Source organism: Pelobates fuscus, chromosome 4 (assembly GCF_036172605.1).
Source record: "Pelobates fuscus isolate aPelFus1 chromosome 4, aPelFus1.pri, whole genome shotgun sequence".
Taxonomy (NCBI): Eukaryota; Metazoa; Chordata; class Amphibia; order Anura; family Pelobatidae; genus Pelobates; species Pelobates fuscus.
The window spans coordinates 12,893,991-12,918,899 of record NC_086320.1 but is presented as its reverse complement, the minus strand read 5'-3'; the positions used below and the strand labels follow the sequence as shown (position 1 = coordinate 12,918,899).

At 41.1% G+C, this 24,909-nt stretch overlaps 1 protein-coding gene across 1 annotated transcript in view; it reads left to right on the top strand.

Moving 5' to 3' along the window:
• Positions 1 to 24,909, top strand: part of RHPN1 (rhophilin Rho GTPase binding protein 1) — a 73,334-nt gene that overhangs the window by 29,263 nt on the left and 19,162 nt on the right. The window contains exons 5-12 of the mRNA XM_063450988.1: positions 1,225 to 1,300; positions 3,109 to 3,186; positions 3,852 to 3,976; positions 4,345 to 4,511; positions 9,447 to 9,634; positions 9,793 to 9,949; positions 16,693 to 16,812; positions 18,866 to 19,060. Coding sequence (XP_063307058.1) covers positions 1,225 to 1,300; positions 3,109 to 3,186; positions 3,852 to 3,976; positions 4,345 to 4,511; positions 9,447 to 9,634; positions 9,793 to 9,949; positions 16,693 to 16,812; positions 18,866 to 19,060 — 1,106 coding nt within the window. The remainder of the gene's footprint in view (positions 1 to 1,224; positions 1,301 to 3,108; positions 3,187 to 3,851; positions 3,977 to 4,344; positions 4,512 to 9,446; positions 9,635 to 9,792; positions 9,950 to 16,692; positions 16,813 to 18,865; positions 19,061 to 24,909) is intronic.

Here is a 24,909-nt window from a genome sequence, read left to right as displayed (position 1 = left end):
TACCTGCAATGGCTGTAGATCCTCTTTGACATAGAAATATCAGAACTTTACTGAGTATGCACTTCAGGTATTAACCAGGACTTGCTGGAGAGGACGCACCAAGGACTCTGACTCCCGTGTTGTCCTTCAAACGCTCCTACAGTAATTACTATGTTTCCTTCACTTACACTAACCTATTGTGCTTCATTACAGTCCACCTGTAATAGATTATCCATGTTAATCATGCCTTGCAGACTGGTGTATGTCATTAGAAATATGAGATACTGCGTTCTCACTGTACTCCCCTTACCAATCCATCTCTCCAGTATGTTCTCCAGCACAGGATTCACAGGAGAAAGCATGGCGTAGCTATTTGTTACCAGTGAGATGGAGAGAGTTAAAATGAACACTTTACAGAGTTTCTTTCAAAATAATGACAACGTGTTGCAATCTTTCCCTCTATGTTATATAATGTGTAAAAACATAATCTGCCCAATTAGCGATAGATTATGGAAACTCATATTCTGGCCAAGGTGTACTGAACATGTTAAATTACCAAAAAAAAAGCCTCCATACAGAAGGATTCATCATCCATTTTATATTTATTAGTAAATCACTGTGGTATTATGTGTTTAAGCTTTCTTCTGCTGTAAATTAACCTGTCCTGTGCTGCTACTTCTGAAAACTTACTGGAGGACCAGCTGTAAATTAGAGGGTAACAAGACATAGGGAGGACAATCAATTACAGGTTAAAAGGCTGCAAGGAACCTGGTTTCTGTGTCTTGTATGGGGAGAACATTCAGTGCAATCCCCTCCTCTCTGTGGTAAAGGGAGAACCCAATATGAAAAGTTTTTTGGGAGCATTCAGTGTAATCATAATGCAGCGTACCAGAATTGGTGGGGGAGACAGGGTTAGGTCCCAATGCATCATCTATAGATAGTGCTGAAATCTAATGTGTAGACTACTTTTACATCCCACAGCACAGCCACGTGTGTGTATCCTTTCCCAGAAATGATAAAATAACTGTCTCCATATACATTTAATAGAATAATGTATGGATAATATGAGCAGCTGTAGAAAACAAGATTATGTCCTTTTTGTCAGTGTCTGTCCTGTAGAGTTTACAATCGTTTAACCAAATGAATAAATGTTATCCCCGCATATTACCAAAGCAAAACAGGATGTGTTTTTGTGTATTTAATCTCTGTACTGAATGAATAGACATTAGTTCTTTACTGTTTCAGTGAAATTCTTAGTGTTCCGATGATACCTCTGGGATTAAAAGAAACAAAGGAACTGGATCTCACTGATCCATTAAAAGTGAGTATTGTGCAGTGTCCCCAATTCTATCAATGTGTATACTCAGTCCGAGTTCCAGATCTGACCATCGCAGTATGATAAAACGAAATTATATATAATTCTATTAATGTGTATTCTCAGTCCGAGTTCCAGATCTGACCATCGCAGTATGATAAAACGAAATAATATATAATTCTATTAATGTGTATTCTCAGTCCGAGTTCCAGATCTGACCATCGCAGTATGATAAAACGAAATAATATATAATTCTATTAATGTGTATTCTCAGTCCGAGATCCAGATCTGACCATCGCAGTATGATAAAACGAAATAATATATAATTCTATTAATGTGTATTCTCAGTCCGAGTTCCAGATCTGACCATCGCAGTATGATAAAACGAAATACGGTAATATATAATTCTATTAATGTGTATTCTCAGTTCGAGTTCCAGATCTGACCATCGCAGTGTGGCTGCCGCGTCCTACCTCATAAAACGCAAATAATATAGATTTCATTGATGGGTTAGATGTTTAACCTGAGAATAAACATTATACATGGGCCTTCTCTTTGTTCGTTACCCCAGGTATATTAATATGTTCATTTATGAGCGAATACAGTCTAGATTTGACTGTAACAGAATCGAGATACATATTAATATTGTATAAAATGTAATTGTATAAAATATTTTTTTCCCTGTATGTTTTTAAAAATAACTATGTCTGCTGTTATGACCTGCAGTGGTTATGGTACTGCAGTCTTCTATTCCTTTCCCAATAGCTGAGCATAAGTGATTATAACTGCAGTTAGGGTGTAGAGGAATAGTGTAGATGAATGCAGCTTCCAAGACGATTCTCCCCAGCAAGTAGAATATTTCCCAAGCATGAGCCTAGACTTCATGAAGGGTGTAACAGGAATGATTTTTATTGATGCCACACTGGCTTTTATGAGAATCCTCCTGAAAGAGGACCTCCTTCAGTAAACAAAGGAAATAACCAATCAGCATACAGATTTACAGTAACACACTCCCTCTCTCTGCATGGGAGATATTGAGATAAGTTAAGGAATAACCCAATTATCTCCAGGCATAGGGCACACAATTTTCCCAAAAAATAGAACACCCCTTTATACAACAGGTATCCCCACAAATTACATATCCCCTGATAGCCCCGATCTGGGGGACCAACGTATTCAAATTTCACCCAGATCGGTTCAGGGGTTCTCAAAAAGTGTGGAAGTCATAATTTACCGACCACACACGAATGTCCTGCCCAAAACAGTTCCAAGAATTCAGCGTGTGCGGTCGGTCACTTCAGAAAATGGCATAAAAACGAATAAAGTCACGAATGGATCCTCCTGGCTCAATGGAGCGATTGCTCCCCTTGTTCGTATGAAGCAAACTACCGAATGGCGCTCTCCTGGCTGTTCGGCAACTAAAGGAAGCAGGCGTTCGTATGTTTCAGCTGTGGTTCAGGAAGTCGAGTGTCCGATTTTAATTCCAGACACTCGACGACCAAGTCCCGCTGCCTCCTTTCGAGCAAACAAGATGGCTGGCGATTTCTGTTCCATGTGGCATTCAGCTATACGAACGGTGGCTGCCCAGAGAGCGCTTAATAGGCGGTTCCCTTTGAAGTTATTGAGCCAGGAGGGTGGTCGGTGTTCGGTAGTTTTAAACTGCTGAACCAATAAATCCAAAACAAACTAAATGTTGCAGAAAAGCACGAACACAGAAGAAATTGACGAAACTCAGTCTATTTTCTTCACATCTGCAATGTCAAATACATTAAGGAACTGTTGTTAATTAGATTATTGTTGTCTCGTTACACTAGGATTTCATCAGCAGTCACTATGGAGAAGACGGCTCTCTATATGAAAAAGAAATCAGAGAGTTTATGGACCTGCGACAGGTTAGTACTTTGTCTTCTTAGTTATCTGGTCTGCATAGAGTGAGCATTTACAACTTCTCAAGGTGGTCCTTTACAATTATATGATCTTCATTTTGACATGCTTTGTTTACCTCTTTTGTTCATCATTGCATATGTCTTGTGCATGTCAAGCTTGGAACTCTGGGATAGTTGTGGAAACATGAATTCTCAAGTTTGTGTGCCCAAGGGGAACTTTCCAAAGTCCAACTTGAGATATGCAATTGATGCAAAACAGTAATTTTCTCTTTTAACCAGTTTGAGTTTTATTGTGTTTGGTCTGACCACAATCTTTATGGCACCTAGCTGTATGCTTTCAGACCAGAAGAAGAGAGCTGTGTTTAAAACAGCATCCATTGTTAAGGGTACCTCCACAAATTCAGAATACAATCTTACTAACGATCCCTGTCAGTTCTTATTTGGATGTCAAGCTGGGAATTGTGGGATACTTGTGGAAACCTGATTTCTGTTGTGATGCACAACAGTAATTTTCTATGCTCGTTATAAGAAGTAAAAATATATAAATACTTAATGCTCTCCACATTATAACTGAACAGTGCTGGACTGTTCAGTGTTACTGTTATTTCTATCCCTGATTCTATCCATGAAAAGCAATCTTTCAAAGCACTTGCTCTCTTTGCTGTTGGCAGGCGATGAGGACTCCGAGGCGAAGCGAAGCTGGAGTAGAACTCCTGATGGAATATTACAACCAGCTCTACTTCCTGGATAATCGATTCTTCCCTCCCAACAAGAACCTGGGAGTCTACTTCCACTGGTCAGTCTGGTTTCTAGTGCTTCATCACATGAGTACATTTCTATCTCTAAATTTAAAGTCTATGCATACACATGTAGGAGAGAACAGATCGAAACAGTTTATTGCAGAACTTGGTATAAAATAAACATTTGTTCCCATGATTAATTTGCAGACTCGGGGTGATGGGTCCTGTGTTTCAGTATTATGGCTGTTTAGACAATGATGGGTGCAGGGTTAGATTATTATCTGTAGGTCTTATTAAATCATTGATATTGTGTTATTGTTTTCAGGTTATCTGTAGAGGCATGAGATAGGATTGTGGTAATGTTCTCTGATTATATGCTTTTTTTTGGCGATTCAGTTGCATGCTCTTATTTGCCTCCTTGTAGGTACGATTCGTTGACTGGTGTCCCCTCCTGTCAGCGAGCTCTAGCATTTGAGAAGGGCAGTGTGCTGTTCAATATGGGTGCTTTGTACACCCAGGTTGGGGCGAGACAAGACAGGCTGTCAGTACGAGGAGTTGACATAGCAATTGATGCTTTTCAGAAGGCTGCAGGTAAATGTGTGACCGTTCTGATTATTTCTCATATCTGTGCTTCCTGTCTGTTATATTGACCCTCGGCTCATGGAGCAGGGGAAATGCAAGGTGCTTGCTCAATATGTGAAGGTGTATTCATGGGCAGTTAAAATACCACTTACATTATAATTGCATTTATGGAGTTACCATTTCTGAGTATACATTTTGGTCCATGTTTCCATTTTTGGGTAAAATTGCCAGTCGATCTATTCCCATTAATTCATACTAATTGTTCTTTGAAGTTATATTACTTCAGAAGAAGGAGGGATTTTATTATATAAACGTGTTGGGAACATAATATTAAGTTATATAAATAATATTTAAAATATATTTATGTTTAATGCTGAAGTGCTCCTTCCTTGCATATGTATCCTGTTTTTAAAACATGTAAGAGAAAAAAAGGAAAGACACACACCGGACATACAGGTGCAAAAACAGATGTATAGAACTGCATATGACTGGAAGTAATCTAGTAGTCTAACACTAAATAATACCATATAACAAACAAATGCTAGATATCCCAATTAAAAAATAGATAGAGATATCATATGCCTTCACACAACTTAAAAAGAAGAGTACATTTACACCATATTTGTCCGAATTTAAGTATGTTGATTTATTCATGGAACTGACTTGCAATGAGATAGAGAATTTGGATAAAAGAGAGTTTGATGTTTCTCCATATAGTAACATCACTCCCCAAGAACGTAAATCTTTGAAGCATCTAAGATATTGAAGAAATCATTCTGAAACCTTCAGATAAAGGTGGGAACCTGGTTATCCTTGACAGATATGACTATGTGTCTATGGCACAAAGGATACTTCAAGACGAAGATACATATGAGATACTAGATAACAATCGTACAAAAAGATATCTTTCGGAACTAAAGATGATCTTGGATGAAGCAATGTCCCTGTCACTCATTTCTAAAGATGAATATCTTTTTATGTACATTAAAAATCCAGTGGTCGCAACCTTCTATTCGTTACCAAAAGTGCACAAACAGCCATTAATGAGTGGAAGACCGATTGTCTCTGGTAATTCAAATCTAACACAGAATGTGTTACGTAAAATTGTTATTGATTTACCATCTTATCTAAGAGACACTAAACACACTCTGAAGGTCTTTGATGGGATCAATCTCCCTGAAAATGCAATTCTGTGCAGTTTGGACGTGGAGGGTCTGTATAACTCCATTCCACATGAAATATGGTTGACACACTTGAAAGCACATCTTGACAACAACCTAACCACTTCAAAGAGACATAATCAATTTGTACGAGACCTCATGAAATATATTTTGACACATAATTATTTCATGTTTCAGGGAAAATACTACCACCAGGTGCGAGGGACAGCTATGGGGACGGCTTGTGCCCCCTCATATGCGAACCTCCACCTAGGGTGGTGGGAAAAGACCATAGTATTTGGTACATCATTGATAGAATACACCAAATACGTCAAGATGTGGAAACGCTATATCGACGATATAGTAATAGTGTGGATTGGGACCACTGAGCTCTTTAAAGAATTTGTACATATTCTAAATCATAATGACATCAACTTGAAATTGACTTATGAAATGGGTGGCAGGGCCATAAACTTCTTGGATATCTCAATTATGATTACTGAGCAGGTTAATGTGACCACTACTCTATTCAAGAAACCAACTTCGACCAACAACCTCTTAAACTGGGAGAGTTACCATCCACTTACCCTCAAAAGAGGAATACCAGTGGGTCAATACCTGCGTCTAGGTCGCAACAGCTCTACGATAGATGATTTTAAGAACAAAGCAAAGATTCTAAAAGAGCAGTCCAAAAGAAAAGAATATCCCAATAGATGCCTGAAAAATGCATACCAACGAGCCCTGGGGACAGACAGAGAAACCCTCTTGCTAGATAAAGACAAAGAAGCGAGAATACACAATTGATAAGATGTATAGGTAACTTTGATGCCGGCTGGCATCCAACGCTCAAAATTCTTAATAGATTTTGGCCACTTCTGCTACAAGACCACCATTTACAGAAAGTGATTACACCATATGCATCAGTTACAGCAAGACGGGGAAGAAACATTAAAGACATGTTAGTCCCAAGCCATCTACGATCCCCATCCACTAAATATACATGGTTGAAATCTACAGTTTCTAGAACGTACCAATGTGGCAGATGCAAAGCGTGCAAATTTATACTTCACCCATCTAAAAAGATCTCGGACTCTACAAATACACATGAGTTTGACATTAAAACTTTTTTTAATTGCCAAACCACTGGATTAATCTATTTACTTACCTGTTCGTGTAAAACAAATGTACGTGGGGAAGACCATCCGTGCATTTAAATATAGAATCCGTGAACATGTAACATCAGTTAACCCAAGGAGATTAGTTGACACCCCAATCTCGAAACATCTTAAACTCCATCATGGAGGTTCTGCACAAAGCTGACTCCATGTAAATTGTATGTAAATTGCCATAATACAGACAGTGACTCGAGTATAAGACGAGATGGGGATTTTCAGCACAAAAAATGTGCTGAAAAACTCATCTTATACACGAGTATATACGGTATATTTATCTTACACAAGTAGCTCTACACATTGTTTGATATATTGAATGCGTTTTATTTATGCTTTTTATTCCTTTTTGAATCTGCTCATTTACAACATATGTAGTCCACACTCCTATGTATTTTTGGTTTCCCCTGCCTTACTCCATATGTAGCTCTCAATACTGAGTATGCTTTGCTGAATATATCTAATCATTAGAGCTACTTATAGAAGATTATATATATGTACCTTTATTCCTATGGTTATTAGCTTCATGTGTATATATATTTCTGAATAAAAGATATAATACATACCTACATGTATGTATTATAATATAATATTTCACTGAATTAGCTCTATATTGAATAGCTATGCCTTATTCTTTTATTATACACTTACAAACAATTAGGATCCACAGTGTTTTAATAAGCACTTTGTAATAATACCATTGCTTAAAAATTGTAATCATTGGGCATATAACGATAAAACACAGCAGCATAATATCATTCTACACGGAGGAAAGTGGGAGGAGCCTATTTCAATGGTTACACGCTGTCCGTTCCATTCTCTCTGACGTCCTCGAGTTAATCATACCGGATAGGTTTATCAGGCGCGGGAAATTCCGGCCACGCCCCCTATTAAGGTAGGACGCCTATTGGCTGTCGGACTTACAACATAGGATATATAAAGGATTTTCCGAGCAGTATACTGTTTGCCTCTGACGAAGGTGCTTTGAACAGCACCGAAACGCGCGTCAGGCGTTTCTTGTCTTTTTTAGACCTTACACTTTTTCACAGTATGGCACTGTAATCACTTCACTTATGTTTTGTTTTATGTTTTAATAGATAGTCATTTTTTTTCTACCACAGTAAGAAGTTTAGCATATCTAGCTAAGCAGACAACATAGTATCTTAACAACTAGACACTCTGTTGATTTCTAGGCTGCTACAAATTTAAGCAGCTTTTGCTACATCTATCCTGCTTATACATCTTGACTATTACTCTGTCTATAGATATGCCGTGAGCATTCTAAGCTTCACAATATCTATATTTCTCCATCTCTCTATATATAACTTTATATTATATGTATTTAGAACATTTTCTTTATTCTCCATTGTATTTGTATGTAGAATATTGTATAAATTGATACTTTGAGGCTATTATATTAGCCCATATATATATTGGAGATACTGAATCTTTCTGTTTGCCCCCTTCTTTTCCTTTTTCCTTTATTGGTTACATTAATCCAATAGAGCAGTGACAACATTAAAGCTCAATTTTGTTGTTTCAATACTGCCTACATAGGAAAGGATATAGTACTACTATTAGGGGGCATATGATATGTCTATCTATTTTTTAATTGGGATATCTAGCATTTGTTTGTTATATGGTATTATTTAGTGTTAGACTACTAGATTACTTCCAGTCATATGCAGTTCTATACATCTGTTTTTTGCACCTGTGTGTCCTGTGTGTGTCTTTCCTTTTTTTCTCTTACATTATCTGGGGTTAGGCCCCTGGAGACCCCTGGAGTCTCCATTAGGTACTGGGCAAGTTTGCCTCTATCAGCAACATCTTTTTTGTTAGGTGTTATATGGTAGAAGTCTGCTTCTCCTACCCATAGTTTTTGTTTTTAAAAAATATTGGTAATCCATGGCCAGGCACGCTCCACAAGGCATCCGCTCCTTTCTCAATGAGATCACCTGTCCAATCCAATACCTTTCATAGAACCTACCGGACATGCATACAGTCATTTAGCCAATCAGATACTTCTCATAGCAAAGGCGTTATTCCTGAATGCCTTCACAAGGAAGGGTCTCTAGTGGCTGTCTGATGGATTGACAGCATTAGAGGAATACTGTCAATGTGAACATTGCTGTTTTTCACCGAGGGCAATGCTTACATCTGTCATACTACAGGGACAGGGTCTGTGCATCAAAACATGCATAGAGTGTCCCTTTAAGCATCAGTATAGTCACAATTCTGTTAGTTTGAAGTGGGTTGTCCTAAACTAAATATATATATATATATATATATATATATATATAAAGTTTCCCCATCTTTGGAATGTAGTTTTAGTTTTATGTATTGCAAATTTAGTGAAAGGAAATTGCTGAAAATTTTAGAAATCACTGCTGTGGGCCTGTCCTCCCATGGTTCACTGCACATCCAGTGCAACATGACACTCATTACAATGATCTGACCTTCCGTGTCACCAGTAAAGTCTGTAAAATGTATTTATTTATTTATAAAATATTTTACCAGGATGGATACATTGAGATTTCTCTTGTTTTCAAGTATGTCCTTGGTTGGTGAAAGGCACTGTGTATCTGGTGTTTATCCAGGATATGTCTCTCCTGTAGGTTGTTTTAACTATTTGAAAGAAAACTTTTCAAACGCTCCCAGCCTGGACATGAGCTCAGCGTCCCTGAACATGCTGGTCCGCCTGATGATTGCACAGGTCCAGGAGTGCATCTTTGAAAAATTCACCTTGGAGAACACCCAAAATACCTTCGTGACACAGCTGCAGATGGCACAAGAAGCTGCAAGGGTAATCTCCACATAGACAAATTATAGACTGGAGGAGCAGGAGGTCTGTATAAAATACATTAAGGAATCCTGTCCTGGGGACGTGAACTGTGATGCCCACCTGTTGTGATCCATTATGGGGAGTCGTTTCTAACAATGTATCATCGTGTTTCTCTGCAGGTGGAAGATGTATACAGCCTAGTGTACAGGACAATGTCTCACCCACCCGTTAAGGACTATGTCCCCTTCTCCTGGACTACCATGGTCTGTGTTAAAGCCGAACATTTCAAAGCACTGTCCCATTTCCATGCTGCCAGCGCACTCTGTGATTTTACTAGTGAGTCTAAACCTTCTTCCTTTACAGCTCATGCCCGGAGTGAGGTATAACCATGGGTCGGGCCTACATTCAGAGTTCTGGGTTTACCACCCCGGATACAGAGTTTCATAGAATCATATCTTAGCATAAGTGTAGGTCTTCCTTTTCTAATGTCTGTAAAGACCTTTGATGGGCTGATAACCATATGTGAATTGAACCAGTTGCTGGTACAGGCTAGGTTAGAAGTGTCTCATTCTTATAAACCGTCTCTGCTCTGAGTGTTACAGAGTGTTACAGTGAGTGTGTGCCTGGAATGTTACAGTGAGTGTGAGCCTGGAGTGTTACAGTGAGTGTGTGCCTGGAGTGTTATAGTGAGTGTGTGCCTGGAATGTTACAGTGAGTGTGTGCATGGAGTGTTACAGTGAGTGTGGGCATGGAGTGTTACAGTGAGTGTGGGCCTGGAGTGTTACAGTGAGTGTGGGCCTGGAGTGTTACAGTGAGTTTGAGCATGGAGTGTTACAGTGAGTGTGGACATGGAGTGTAACAGTGAGTGTGGGCATGGAGTGTTACAGTGAGTGTGGACATGGAGTGTTAAAGTGAGTGTGGGCATGGAGTGTTACAGTGAGTGTGGGCATGGAGTGTTACAGTGAGTGTGGACATGGAGTTTTACAGTGAGTGTGTGCCTGGAGTGTTACAGTGAGTGTGTGCCTGGAATGTTACAGTGAGTTTGTGCCTGGAGTGTTACAGTGAGTGTGGACATGGAGTGTTACAGTGAGTGTGGGCATGGAGTGTTACAGTGAGTGTGGACATGGAGTGTTACAGTGAGTGTGTGCGTGGAGTGTTACAGTGAGTGTGTGCGTGGAGTGTTACAGTGAGTGTGTGCCAGGAGTGTTACAGTGAGTGTGGGCATGGAGTGTTACAGTGAGTGTGGGCATGGAGTGTTACAGTGAGTGTGTGCCAGGAGTGCTACAGTGAGTGTGGGCATGGAGTGTTACAGTGAGTGTGGGCATGGAGTGTTACAGTGAGTGTGGACATGGAGTGTTACAGTGAGTGTGGACATGGAGTGTTACAGTGAGTGTGGACATGGAGTGTTACAGTGAGTGTGGGCATGGAGTGTTACAGTGAGTGTGGGCATGGAGTGTTACAGTGAGTGTGTGCCAGGAGTGTTACAGTGAGTGTGGGCATGGAGTGTTACAGTGAGTGTGTGCATGGAGTGTTACAGTGAGTGTGTGCCAGGAGTGTTACAGTGAGTGTGGGCATGGAGTGTTACAGTGAGTGTGTGCCTGGAGTGTTACAGTGAGTGTGGATACAGCCTAGTGTACAGGACAATGTCTCACCCACCCGTTAAGGACTATGTCCCCTTCTCCTGGACTACCATGGTCTGTGTTAAAGCCGAACATTTCAAAGCACTGTCCCATTTCCATGCTGCCAGCGCACTCTGTGATTTTACTAGTGAGTCTAAACCTTCTTCCTTTACAGCTCATGCCCGGAGTGAGGTATAACCATTCAGAGTTCTGGGTTTACCACCCCGGATACAGAGTTTCATAGAATCATATCTTAGCATAAGTGTAGGTCTTCCTTTTCTAATGTCTGTAAAGACCTTTGATGTGCTGATAACCATATGTGAATTGAACCAGTTGCTGGTACAGGCTAGGTTAGAAGTGTCTCATTCTTATAAACCGTCTCTGCTCTGAGTGTTACAGAGTGTTACAGTGAGTGTGTGCCTGGAATGTTACAGTGAGTGTGAGCCTGGAGTGTTACAGTGAGTGTGTGCCTGGAGTGTTATAGTGAGTGTGTGCCTGGAATGTTACAGTGAGTGTGTGCCTGGAATGTTACAGTGAGTGTGGGCATGGAGTGTTACAGTGAGTGTGGACATGGAGTGTTACAGTGAGTGTGGGCATGGAGTGTTACAGTGAGTGTGGGCATGGAGTGTTACAGTGAGTGTGGGCATGGAGTGTTACAGTGAGTGTGGGCATGGAGTGTTACAGTGAGTGTGGGCATGGAGTGTTACAGTGAGTGTGGACATGGAGTGTTACAGTGAGTGTGTGCCTGGAGTGTTACAGTGAGTGTGTGCCTGGAGTGTTACAGTGAGTGTGGACATGGAGTGTTACAGTGAGTGTGTGCCTGGAATGTTACAGTGAGTGTGGGCATGGAGTGTTACAGTGAGTGTGGGCATGGAGTGTTACAGTGAGTGTGGACATGGAGTGTTACAGTGAGTGTGGACATGGAGTGTTACAGTGAGTGTGTGCCAGGAGTGTTACAGTGAGTGTGGGCATGGAGTGTTACAGTGAGTGTGGACATGGAGTGTTACAGTGAATGTGGACATGGAGTGTTAAAGTGAGTGTGGGCATGGAGTGTTACAGTGAGTGTGTGCCTGGAGTGTTACAGTGAGTGTGGACATGGAGTGTTACAGTGAGTGTGGGCATGGAGTGTTACAGTGAGTGTGGACATGGAGTGTTACAGTGAGTGTGTGCCAGGAGTGTTACAGTGAGTGTGTGCGTGGAGTGTTACAGTGAGTGTGTGCCAGGAGTGTTACAGTGAGTGTGGGCATGGAGTGTTACAGTGAGTGTGGGCATGGAGTGTTACAGTGAGTGTGTGCCAGGAGTGCTACAGTGAGTGTGGGCATGGAGTGTTACAGTGAGTGTGGGCATGGAGTGTTACAGTGAGTGTGGACATGGAGTGTTACAGTGAGTGTGGACATGGAGTGTTACAGTGAGTGTGTGCCAGGAGTGTTACAGTGAGTGTGGGCATGGAGTGTTACAGTGAGTGTGGGCATGGAGTGTTACAGTGAGTGTGTGCCAGGAGTGTTACAGTGAGTGTGGGCATGGAGTGTTACAGTGAGTGTGTGCATGGAGTGTTACAGTGAGTGTGTGCCAGGAGTGTTACAGTGAGTGTGGGCATGGAGTGTTACAGTGAGTGTGTGCCTGGAGTGTTACAGTGAGTGTGGATACAGCCTAGTGTACAGGACAATGTCTCACCCACCCGTTAAGGACTATGTCCCCTTCTCCTGGACTACCATGGTCTGTGTTAAAGCCGAACATTTCAAAGCACTGTCCCATTTCCATGCTGCCAGCGCACTCTGTGATTTTACTAGTGAGTCTAAACCTTCTTCCTTTACAGCTCATGCCCGGAGTGAGGTATAACCATGGGTCGGGCCTACATTCAGAGTTCTGGGTTTACCACCCCGGATACAGAGTTTCATAGAATCATATCTTAGCATAAGTGTAGGTCTTCCTTTTCTAATGTCTGTAAAGACCTTTGATGTGCTGATAACCATATGTGAATTGAACCAGTTGCTGGTACAGGCTAGGTTAGAAGTGTCTCATTCTTATAAACCGTCTCTGCTCTGAGTGTTACAGAGTGTTACAGTGAGTGTGTGCCTGGAATGTTACAGTGAGTGTGAGCCTGGAGTGTTACAGTGAGTGTGTGCCTGGAGTGTTATAGTGAGTGTGTGCCTGGAATGTTACAGTGAGTGTGTGCCTGGAATGTTACAGTGAGTGTGGGCATGGAGTGTTACAGTGAGTGTGGACATGGAGTGTTACAGTGAGTGTGGACATGGAGTGTTACAGTGAGTGTGTGCCTGGAGTGTTACAGTGAGTGTGGGCATGGAGTGTTACAGTGAGTGTGGGCATGGAGTGTTACAGTGAGTGTGGGCATGGAGTGTTACAGTGAGTGTGGGCATGGAGTGTTACAGTGAGTGTGGGCATGGAGTGTTACAGTGAGTGTGGGCATGGAGTGTTACAGTGAGTGTGTGCCTGGAATGTTACAGTGAGTGTGAGCCTGGAGTGTTACAGTGAGTGTGTGCCTGGAGTGTTACAGTGAGTGTGTGCCTGGAGTGTTACAGTGAGTGTGGACATGGAGTGTTACAGTGAGTGTGTGCCTGGAATGTTACAGTGAGTGTGGGCATGGAGTGTTACAGTGAGTGTGGGCATGGAGTGTTACAGTGAGTGTGGACATGGAGTGTTACAGTGAGTGTGTGCCAGGAGTGTTACAGTGAGTGTGGGCATGGAGTGTTACAGTGAGTGTGTGCCAGGAGTGTTACAGTGAGTGTGGACATGGAGTGTAACAGTGAGTGTGGGAATGGAGTGTAACAGTGAGTGTGTGCCTGGAGTGTTACAGTGAGTGTGGACATGGAGTGTTACAGTGAGTGTGTGCCTGGAGTGTTACAGTGAGTGTGGGCATGGAGTGTTACAGTGAGTGTGGGCATGGAGTGTTACAGTGAGTGTGTGCCTGGAGTGTTACAGTGAGTGTGGGCATGGAGTGTTACAGTGAGTGTGGGCATGGAGTGTTACAGTGAGTGTGGGCATGGAGTGTTACAGTGAGTGTGGGCATGGAGTGTTACAGTGAGTGTGGGCATGGAGTGTGTGCAATTTTTACAGTGAGTGTGTGCCTGGAGTGTTACAGTGAGTGTGGGCATGGAGTGTTACAGTGAGTGTGTGCCTGGAATGTTACAGTGAGTTTGAGCATGGAGTGTTACAGTGAGTGTGGGCATGGAGTGTTACAGTGAGCGTGTGCCTGGAGTGTTACAGTGAGTGTGGGCATCTAGTGTTACAGTGAGTGTGGGCATGGAGTGTTACAGTGAGTGTGGGCATGGAGTGTTACAGTGAGTGTGGGCATGGAGTGTTACAGTGAGTGTGGGCATGGAGTGTTACAGTGAGTGTGGGCATGGGGTGTTACAGTGAGTGTGTGCCTGGAGTGTTACAGTGAGTGTGTGCCTGGAGTGTTGCAGTGAGTGTGTGCCTGGAGTGTTGCAGTGAGTGTGTGCCTGGAGTGTTGCAGTGAGTGTGTGCCTGGAGTGTTGCAGTGAGTGTGTGCCTGGAGTGTTGCAGTGAGTGTGTGCCTGGAGTGTTGCAGTGAGTGTGTGCCTGGAGTGTTGCAGTGAGTGTGTGCCTGGAGTGTTGCAGTGAGTGTGTGCCTGGAGTGTTGCAGTGAGTGTGTGCCTGGAGTGTTGCAGTGAGTGTGTGCCTGGAGTGTTGCAGTGAGTGTGTGCCTGGAGTGTTGCAGTGAGTGTGTGCCTGGAGTGTTGCAGTGAGTGTGGGCATGGAGTGTTGCAGTGAGTGTGTGCCTGGAGTGTTGCAGTGAGTGTGTGCCTGGAGTGTTGCAGTGAGTGTGTGCCTGGAGTGTTGCAGTGAGTGTGTGCCTGGAGTGTTGCAGTGAGTGTGGGCATGGAGTGTTGCAGTGAGTGTGTGCCTGGAGTGTTGCAGTGAGTGTGGGCATGGAGTGTTACAGTGAGTGTGGGCATGGAGTGTTACAGTGAGTGTGGGCATGGAGTGTTGCAGTGAGTGTGTGCCTGGAGTGTTGCAGTGAGTGTGGGCATGGAGTGTTGCAGTGTTTATGCTAAGTGGTGAACATCTCTTTTTGATCTTCCTGTCAAATGTTTGACTCAATGTCAGGCAAACACATTCAACATTGTCTCTCCTCTGCCTATTACTAAAAAGCCCTGGACTGGTTCTCCATCCGGCCAAGAGTAAAACTCTTAGTTTCACTAATCTCATCACTCTGAGCCCCATCGTAGCTGCAAGCTGATTCACACACTTTCCTTTAACTTAGAAATCTCTTGGTGCTATATAAATAAATCACTTACTGCGTTTAGGGAACTCTGAATAGTCCATACGTATACACATGGGGAGAGCGAGCAGTGGTGCTGACTAAACTTGTCATAGCTTCCACTATTGATACAGAGCTGAGCAGATTCTCTTAGAGGGGTTACTGGCCATTTCTGCCGGCCCGCTATTATTAATGCTATTAACACATTGAATCTACACAGTAAATGTCATGATTGATCCATATGGAACGGGCACGCTGTCCCTCTGTGTTATTCTATCCTTCATCTAACAGAGATATTCACCAAAGTGTGAATTCAAAGTGATTTTTACAATTCAGCTTTGCTTTTCAATTCGAGTACTCAGTCGTTAAATGTGAAATTCAATGTGGACAAACCTAACTATCCCTGTAAATGTACATCTAAATAAAGTGAGCGAAATGCATAGTGACTTTTACTTCATCTTCATGAAAGCCCCTTCGTTCTTATTGAAATAAACATTCAGAGCTGTAACCCATCAATACGCTCTATTCTTTGTCTCCCCAGTCCTGTTCACAGTATAATCCCTGAGAACAGCTAAATCCAGGCTTATTCCCCAAATCCCTTTTACACACATTCTTTTTATGATGGTTTTGACAGAAATTATGTAACCTTAAATCTCACGTCTGTTTTCAGGTCACGTGGTGTTTGGCTCTCTGCTCCTAGCTGGATAGAGCTCGCTAATGTTTTCAATAACGGCTGCCATTGTCAGCTCCTTTTATGTAACTCAAACATATTTCACAGTGTTGGGTGCATTGAGTACAGAAACAGCCCAAGCTTTAAATGGGATATATTCAGTGGTGTAAACTAAAGATATTATTTCTAACACTGCATTTTCTAACTTTGTGCACATTTCCATGAAAATCGATGTTAAAGTGCTCAAAATGTATAAACAGCTGTATATTTTAAAACTAAATATTTATGATTTATTTGTTGTGAAATGGGTGCAGGACTCCAGTAAGGTGATTGGCTAGATTCTTTGTAACACCTGAAATAGTCCTTTGAAATGTATTTTAAAAATATCTTTATATAATTATGCGCAGTTTCCACACTTTGTTTCATGTGGCTGTCATATCACTATTTAGCTATATAGGCAATATTTGATGGTAAAGAACGACGGTGAGGATGGTGAACGCGGTTATACCGTCTGTGTTGTTATAACCTGTTTGTAACTGTTTTTCAGCTGCCTCTGAATCAGAAATGGTAGAGCATGAAAAGGCCTTTGTTCAGTTCCATGTTACGGCCCCAGAAAGTCCTTCTATTAGCTTCCTACTGCAAGACCAAGAGGAGAGAAGGAAACTAGGTAACATATCCTCCTCTGTTCTCTGGGGAATTGTGGGAAGTCATTGCATTGCATCCTTACTGTGTATGTCAGTAAGGCACTATAGAATACTCAACCTCTATCACTTCGCTGCTCCATCTAGATCGTGTCACGTCTCCCAGGCAACGGTAGATGCTTGGGAGAGACGTGCCCGATCGTTCCATGCTGCTGGACTGAACTATAGACATGGCTGGAACACATAAATCAGTCTCTCTCTCTCCATGGCAACCCAGTAACAGACAACTTCATACACCAATAGGGTGTTATGGAGGCTTGCCAGAAAAGGTGTGTCTTACAACTGGCACCCGATTTAAACACAGAGCAGCTGAGCCTTCATTGCTCAGTTGTTCTGGGCTACTCTCCCTGTTGCCTTGCTATATTCTACCTGCTCTCTTGGATTTATCTGACCTCTTTGCCTGTCTATCACTCGTGAACCTCTGCTGCCTGGAAATTGACCTTGGATTACCTGACCTTGCCTCTGCCTTACCCCTTATCAGACTTTGCTATTTTTCTGCTTTTTTTTTGCAAGTACTGCATTTTGGGTTCCATAACCCCATACGTGACCACATCTGTAAAATGTAAACATGGCAGCTTCGATTTGATCACTGGCAAGCTGCAAGTGGCTCCTTACGTCACGTTCATATTTGCATAGTGCATTCTAATAACAAATCTATTGGGCTGTTACCACCTGGTACATGGATGCTATTTAGTAGGGGAGCCCTGGTGTATGTATCGGTCGTCCTCCTTCAGCCATCCGTAATCCTCCCACACCGCTTTCCTCAAGCCTTTATAATGCCTGTACAACCTGAACAGACACCTCGATATGGTCAGACCCGAAGACATTACTGACCAGGAATCTCTCCAGACACCAGGCAAATAACTGATCTGATACTGCTTTACTTATCCAGGATGTCGTGACTAATGTTACTGTGCAGGAGAATGACCACATTAACTACAGCTCCTAGTAACCACATGGCAACTCATTAATGCAGCATGGGGCTTTATTTTATTTTATATTACAAAAGTGCAGAGTTCAATGCAAACTTTATAAATGAACCTTGTTACATCCCCTGGCTGTCAATCAGACAAGCGGTCCTGTTATTTCCTGGTTTCTTGCTCAGTGGAACGAAACTCAAGAGACGGCAATTGGCCAGATCACCTGCCTTGTATCTCAACTAACTTGCATTGCATTGGGCTGCATTGGGAAGTCTGTGACTGGCCAGTCTTAGTGGGGTTAGAAGGAGAGAGCTTGCAAAGGATGCAGACAAGATAACTGCATGTTTTGCAAGCTGTTTTTAAATATGCTCACAATGATAAAAATGTGTAATTAAATACACGCATGCTTCCATTTGGGGTATATCTACTAAACAGTCATTTTTTATTTTTTTTATTTGGGCAGTGGAGTGTTCCTGAGTGGAAACTTCTTCATAAACTGACAGACTTGACAGTGTTTCTAGCAGAAGTGAAAACAATCTGTGAAACAGCGCCCCTGGTGGAATTTTGTAATGTGAACAGTTAACCGAATAACCCTAAATCCTCAGCCTGGTTGATAGAAAAGGAAAAACGTTTTCACTTTCACATGACATTTTCTACTCACATTTATTTTACTATAAATTACACGCTCTTCTCAGAGCATATTTTCTATATTAACGGGAAAACAATAAAAAATAGAGGGAAAATAATATGGAATCTGTTTCCACTAGGTTACCAAACAGAATGGAAATCCAATGAAATGTGACCTTCGGTTTTGATATGATGCTCCAGCCCCTTAGCAACACTCTACGCTGACCAGGAGTAGACTTTCCCCTGCTTCCCTTGTAACTCTGATTTCTCTTCTTAATTCTTCTTTTTTTCTCGATTATGGCACTGTTTTATTTTATCTCTGTGATTTCCACCTTTTTCTTAGTAAACATCCAGAGAGATAACTACAGAGTATGTGTGATTTATGAAACCTTTGCTTCTAAATTTGAAATACATTTAAAATACAGGGAGTTTGTGCCGCCTCTCATGCTATGTCCCGCTATTGTCCCTCAAGGTAAGGCGCATTTGAAGAAGGCCATTATGAAGCATGAAGAAGCGATGCGGATCCATGGGCTGTGTAAGATACTGCGTAAGATGGATATACTGCAGGAAGTCCTTACCTCAGCTCACAAGAGATCCCTCAGCAAGTACTCTGATATTGACCATGAAGAGGACTTCTTCGAGACAGGAGAGGCCCCAGACATTGAGCGTAAGAGTAAATAATGTACTCACCTGCTATCTTTTAATATGGTTCCTGCATAGAAGCACAGTCAGGATAGCCGCTTTTTCTTGCACAATGGTTATGGTTATTTAATGCTCCCCCTCTCTAACCTACACACTCTAGGACTTTCTAGGTGCATTCGAATGCGTTATGAATACTGCCATAGTCATTTTACAGCTAAAAGCAATAGAATTTCATACAGGGCCACTGTTTTTTGGCTGTCATTTCCTTCTTATATGCAAGACTGCCACACTTCCATCCTCCTTTATAACTGCTACTCACTTACCTGATAACATACTGAATAGTCCTGCTACTCACTAACCTGATAACATACTGAATAGTCCTGCTACTCACTAACCTGATAACATACTGAATAGTCCTACTACTCACTAACCTGATAACATACTGAATAGTCCTGCTACTCACTAACCTGATAACATACTGAATAGTCCTGCTACTCACTAACCTGATAACATACTGAATAGTCCTGCTACTCACTAACCTGATAACATACTGAATAGTCCTACTACTCACTAACCTGATAACATACTGAATAGTCCTGCTACTCACTAACCTGATAACATACTGAATAGTCCTGCTACTCACTAACCTGATAACATACTGAATAGTCCTGCTACTCACTAACCTGATAACATACTGAATAGTCCTACTACTCACTAACCTGATAACATACTGAATAGTCCTGCTACTCACTAACCTGATAACATACTGAATAGTCCTACTACTCACTAACCTGATAACATACTGAATAGTCCTACTACTCACTAACCTGATAACATACTGAATAGTCCTACTACTCACTAACCTGATAACATACTGAATAGTCCTGCTACTCACTAACCTGATAACATACTGAATAGTCCTACTACTCACTAACCTGATAACATACTGAATAGTCCTGCTACTCACTAACCTGATAACATACTGAATAGTCCTGATAACATACTCACTAACCTGATAACATATCGAATAGTCCTGCTACTCACTAACCTGATAACATACTGAATAGTCCTGCTACTCACTAACCTGATAACATACTGAATAGTCCTGCTACTCACTAACCTGATAACATACTGAATAGTCCTGCTACTCACTAACCTGATAACATACTGAATAGTCCTGCTACTCACTAACCTGATAACATACTGAATAGTCCTGCTACTCACTAACCTGATAACATACTGAATAGTCCTGCTACTCACTAACCTGATAACATACTGAATAGTCCTGCTACCTGCTACTCACTAACCTGATAACATACTGAATAGTCCTGCTACTCACTAACCTGATAACATACTGAATAGTCCTACTACTCACTAACCTGATAACATACTGAATAGTCCTGCTACTCACTAACCTGATAACATACTGAATAGTCCTACTACTCACTAACCTGATAACATACTGAATAGTCCTACTACTCACTAACCTGATAACATACTGAATAGTCCTGCTACTCACTAACCTGATAACATACTGAATAGTCCTGCTACTCACTAACCTGATAACATACTGAATAGTCCTGCTACTCACTAACCTGATAACATACTGAATAGTCCTGCTACTCACTAACCTGATAACATACTGAATAGTCCTGCTACTCACTAACCTGATAACATACTGAATAGTCCTACTACTCACTAACCTGATAACATACTGAATAGTCCTGCTACTCACTAACCTGATAACATACTGAATAGTCCTACTACTCACTAACCTGATAACATACTGAATAGTCCTACTACTCACTAACCTGATAACATACTGAATAGTCCTACTACTCACTAACCTGATAACATACTGAATAGTCCTGCTACTCACTAACCTGATAACATACTGAATAGTCCTACTACTCACTAACCTGATAACATACTGAATAGTCCTGCTACTCACTAACCTGATAACATACTGAATAGTCCTACTACTCACTAACCTGATAACATATCGAATAGTCCTGCTACTCACTAACCTGATAACATACTGAATAGTCCTGCTACTCACTAACCTGATAACATACTGAATAGTCCTGCTACTCACTAACCTGATAACATACTGAATAGTCCTGCTACTCACTAACCTGATAACATACTGAATAGTCCTGCTACTCACTAACCTGATAACATACTGAATAGTCCTGCTACTCACTAACCTGATAACATACTGAATAGTCCTGCTACTCACTAACCTGATAACATACTGAATAGTCCTGCTACCTGCTACTCACTAACCTGATAACATACTGAATAGTCCTGCTACTCACTAACCTGATAACATACTGAATAGTCCTACTACTCACTAACCTGATAACATACTGAATAGTCCTGCTACTCACTAACCTGATAACATACTGAATAGTCCTACTACTCACTAACCTGATAACATACTGAATAGTCCTGCTACTCACTAACCTGATAACATACTGAATAGTCCTGCTACTCACTAACCTGATAACATACTGAATAGTCCTGCTACTCACTAACCTGATAACATACTGAATAGTCCTGCTACTCACTAACCTGATAACATACTGAATAGTCCTGCTACTCACTAACCTGATAACATACTGAATAGTCCTGCTACTCACTAACCTGATAACATACTGAATAGTCCTGCTACTCACTAACCTGATAACATACTGAATAGTCCTACTACTCACTAACCTGATAACATACTGAATAGACCTGCTACTCACTAACCTGATAACATACTGAATAGTCCTACTACTCACTAACCTGATAACATACTGAATAGTCCTGCTACTCACTAACCTGATAACATACTGAATAGTCCTGCTACTCACTAACCTGATAACATACTGAATAGCCCTGCTACTCACTAACCTGATAACATACTGAATAGTCCTACTACTCACTAACCTGATAACATACTGAATAGTCCTACTACTCACTAACCTGATAACATACTGAATAGTCCTGCTACTCACTAACCTGATAACATACTGAATAGTCCTGCTACTCACTAACCTGATAACATACTGAATAGTCCTACTACTCACTAACCTGATAACATACTGAATAGACCTGCTACTCACTAACCTGATAACATACTGAATAGACCTGCTACTCACTAACCTGATAACATACTGAATAGCCCTGCTACTCACTAACCTGATAACATACTGAATAGTCCTGCTACTCACTAACCTGATAACATACTGAATAGTCCTGCTACTCACTAACCTGATAACATACTGAATAGTCCTGCTACTCACTAACCTGATAACATACTGAATAGTCCTGCTACTCACTAACCTGATAACATACTGAATAGTCCTGCTACTCACTAACCTGATAACATACTGAATAGTCCTGCTACTCACTAACCTGATAACATACTGAATAGTCCTGCTACTCACTAACCTGATAACATACTGAATAGTCCTGCTACTCACTAACCTGATAACATACTGAATAGTCCTGCTACTCACTAACCTGATAACATACTGAATAGTCCTGCTACTCACTAACCTGATAACATACTGAATAGTCCTGCTACTCACTAACCTGATAACATATTGAATAGTCCTGCTACTCACTAACCTGATAACATACTGAATAGTCCTGCTACTCACTAACCTGATAACATACTGAATAGTCCTGCTACTCACTAACCTGATAACATACTGAATAGTCCTGCTACTCACTAACCTGATAACATACTGAATAGTCCTGCTACTCACTAACCTGATAACATATTGAATAGTCCTGCTACTCACTAACCTGATAACATACTGAATAGTCCTGCTACTCACTAACCTGATAACATACTGAATAGTCCTGCTACTCACTAACCTGATAACATATTGAATAGCCCTACTACTCACTAACCTGATAACATACTGAATAGTCCTGCTACTCACTAACCTGATAACATATTGAATAGTCCTACTACTCACTAACCTGATAACATACTGAATAGTCCTACTACTCACTAACCTGATAACATACTGAATAGTCCTGCTACTCACTAACCTGATAACATACTGAATAGTCCTGCTACTCACTAACCTGATAACATACTGAATAGCCCTGCTACTCACTAACCTGATAACATACTGAATAGTCCTGCTACTCACTAACCTGATAACATACTGAATAGTCCTGCTACTCACTAACCTGATAACATACTGAATAGTCCTGCTACTCACTAACCTGATAACATACTGAATAGTCCTGCTACTCACTAACCTGATAACATACTGAATAGTCCTGCTACTCACTAACCTGATAACATACTGAATAGTCCTGCTACTCACTAACCTGATAACATACTGAATAGCCCTACTACTCACTAACCTGATAACATACTGAATAGTCCTGCTACTCACTAACCTGATAACATACTGAATAGTCCTGCTACTCACTAACCTGATAACATACTGAATAGTCCTGCTACTCACTAACCTGATAACATATTGAATAGTCCTGCTACTCACTAACCTGATAACATACTGAATAGTCCTGCTACTCACTAACCTGATAACATACTGAATAGTCCTGCTACTCACTAACCTGATAACATACTGAATAGTCCTGCTACTCACTAACCTGATAACATACTGAATAGTCCTGCTACTCACTAACCTGATAACATACTGAATAGTCCTGCTACTCACTAACCTGATAACATACTGAATAGACCTGCTACTCACTAACCTGATAACATACTGAATAGTCCTGCTACTCACTAACCTGATAACATACTGAATAGTCCTACTACTCACTAACCTGATAACATACTGAATAGTCCTGCTACTCACTAACCTGATAACATATTGAATAGTCCTGCTACTCACTAACCTGATAACATACTGAATAGTCCTGCTACTCACTAACCTGATAACATACTGAATAGTCCTGCTACTCACTAACCTGATAACATATTGAATAGTCCTGCTACTCACTAACCTGATAACATACTGAATAGTCCTGCTACTCACTAACCTGATAACATACTGAATAGTCCTGCTACTCACTAACCTGATAACATATTGAATAGCCCTACTACCTACTACTCACTAACCTGATAACATACTGAATAGTCCTGCTACTCACTAACCTGATAACATATTGAATAGTCCTGCTACTCACTAACCTGATAACATACTGAATAGTCCTGCTACTCACTAACCTGATAACATATTGAATAGTCCCGCTACTCACTAACCTGATAACATACTGAATAGTCCTGCTACTCACTAACCTGATAACATACTGAATAGTCCTGCTACTCACTAACCTGATAACATATCGAATAGTCCTGCTACTCACTAACCTGATAACATATTGAATAGTCCTACTACTCACTAACCTGATAACATACTGAATAGTCCTGCTACTCACTAACCTGATAACATACTGAATAGTCCTGCTACTCACTAACCTGATAACATATTGAATAGTCCTGCTACTCACTAACCTGATAACATACTGAATAGTCCTGCTACTCACTAACCTGATAACATACTGAATAGTCCTGCTACTCACTAACCTGATAACATATCGAATAGTCCTGCTACTCACTAACCTGATAACATACTGAATAGTCCTGCTACTCACTAACCTGATAACATATTGAATAGTCCTACTACTCACTAACCTGATAACATACTGAATAGTCCTGCTATTCACTAACCTGATAACATACTGAATAGTCCTGCTACTCACTAACCTGATAACATACTGAATAGTCCTACTACTCACTAACCTGATAACATATCGAATAGTCCTGCTACTCACTAACCTGATAACATATCGAATAGTCCTGCTACTCACTAACCTGATAACATACTGAAT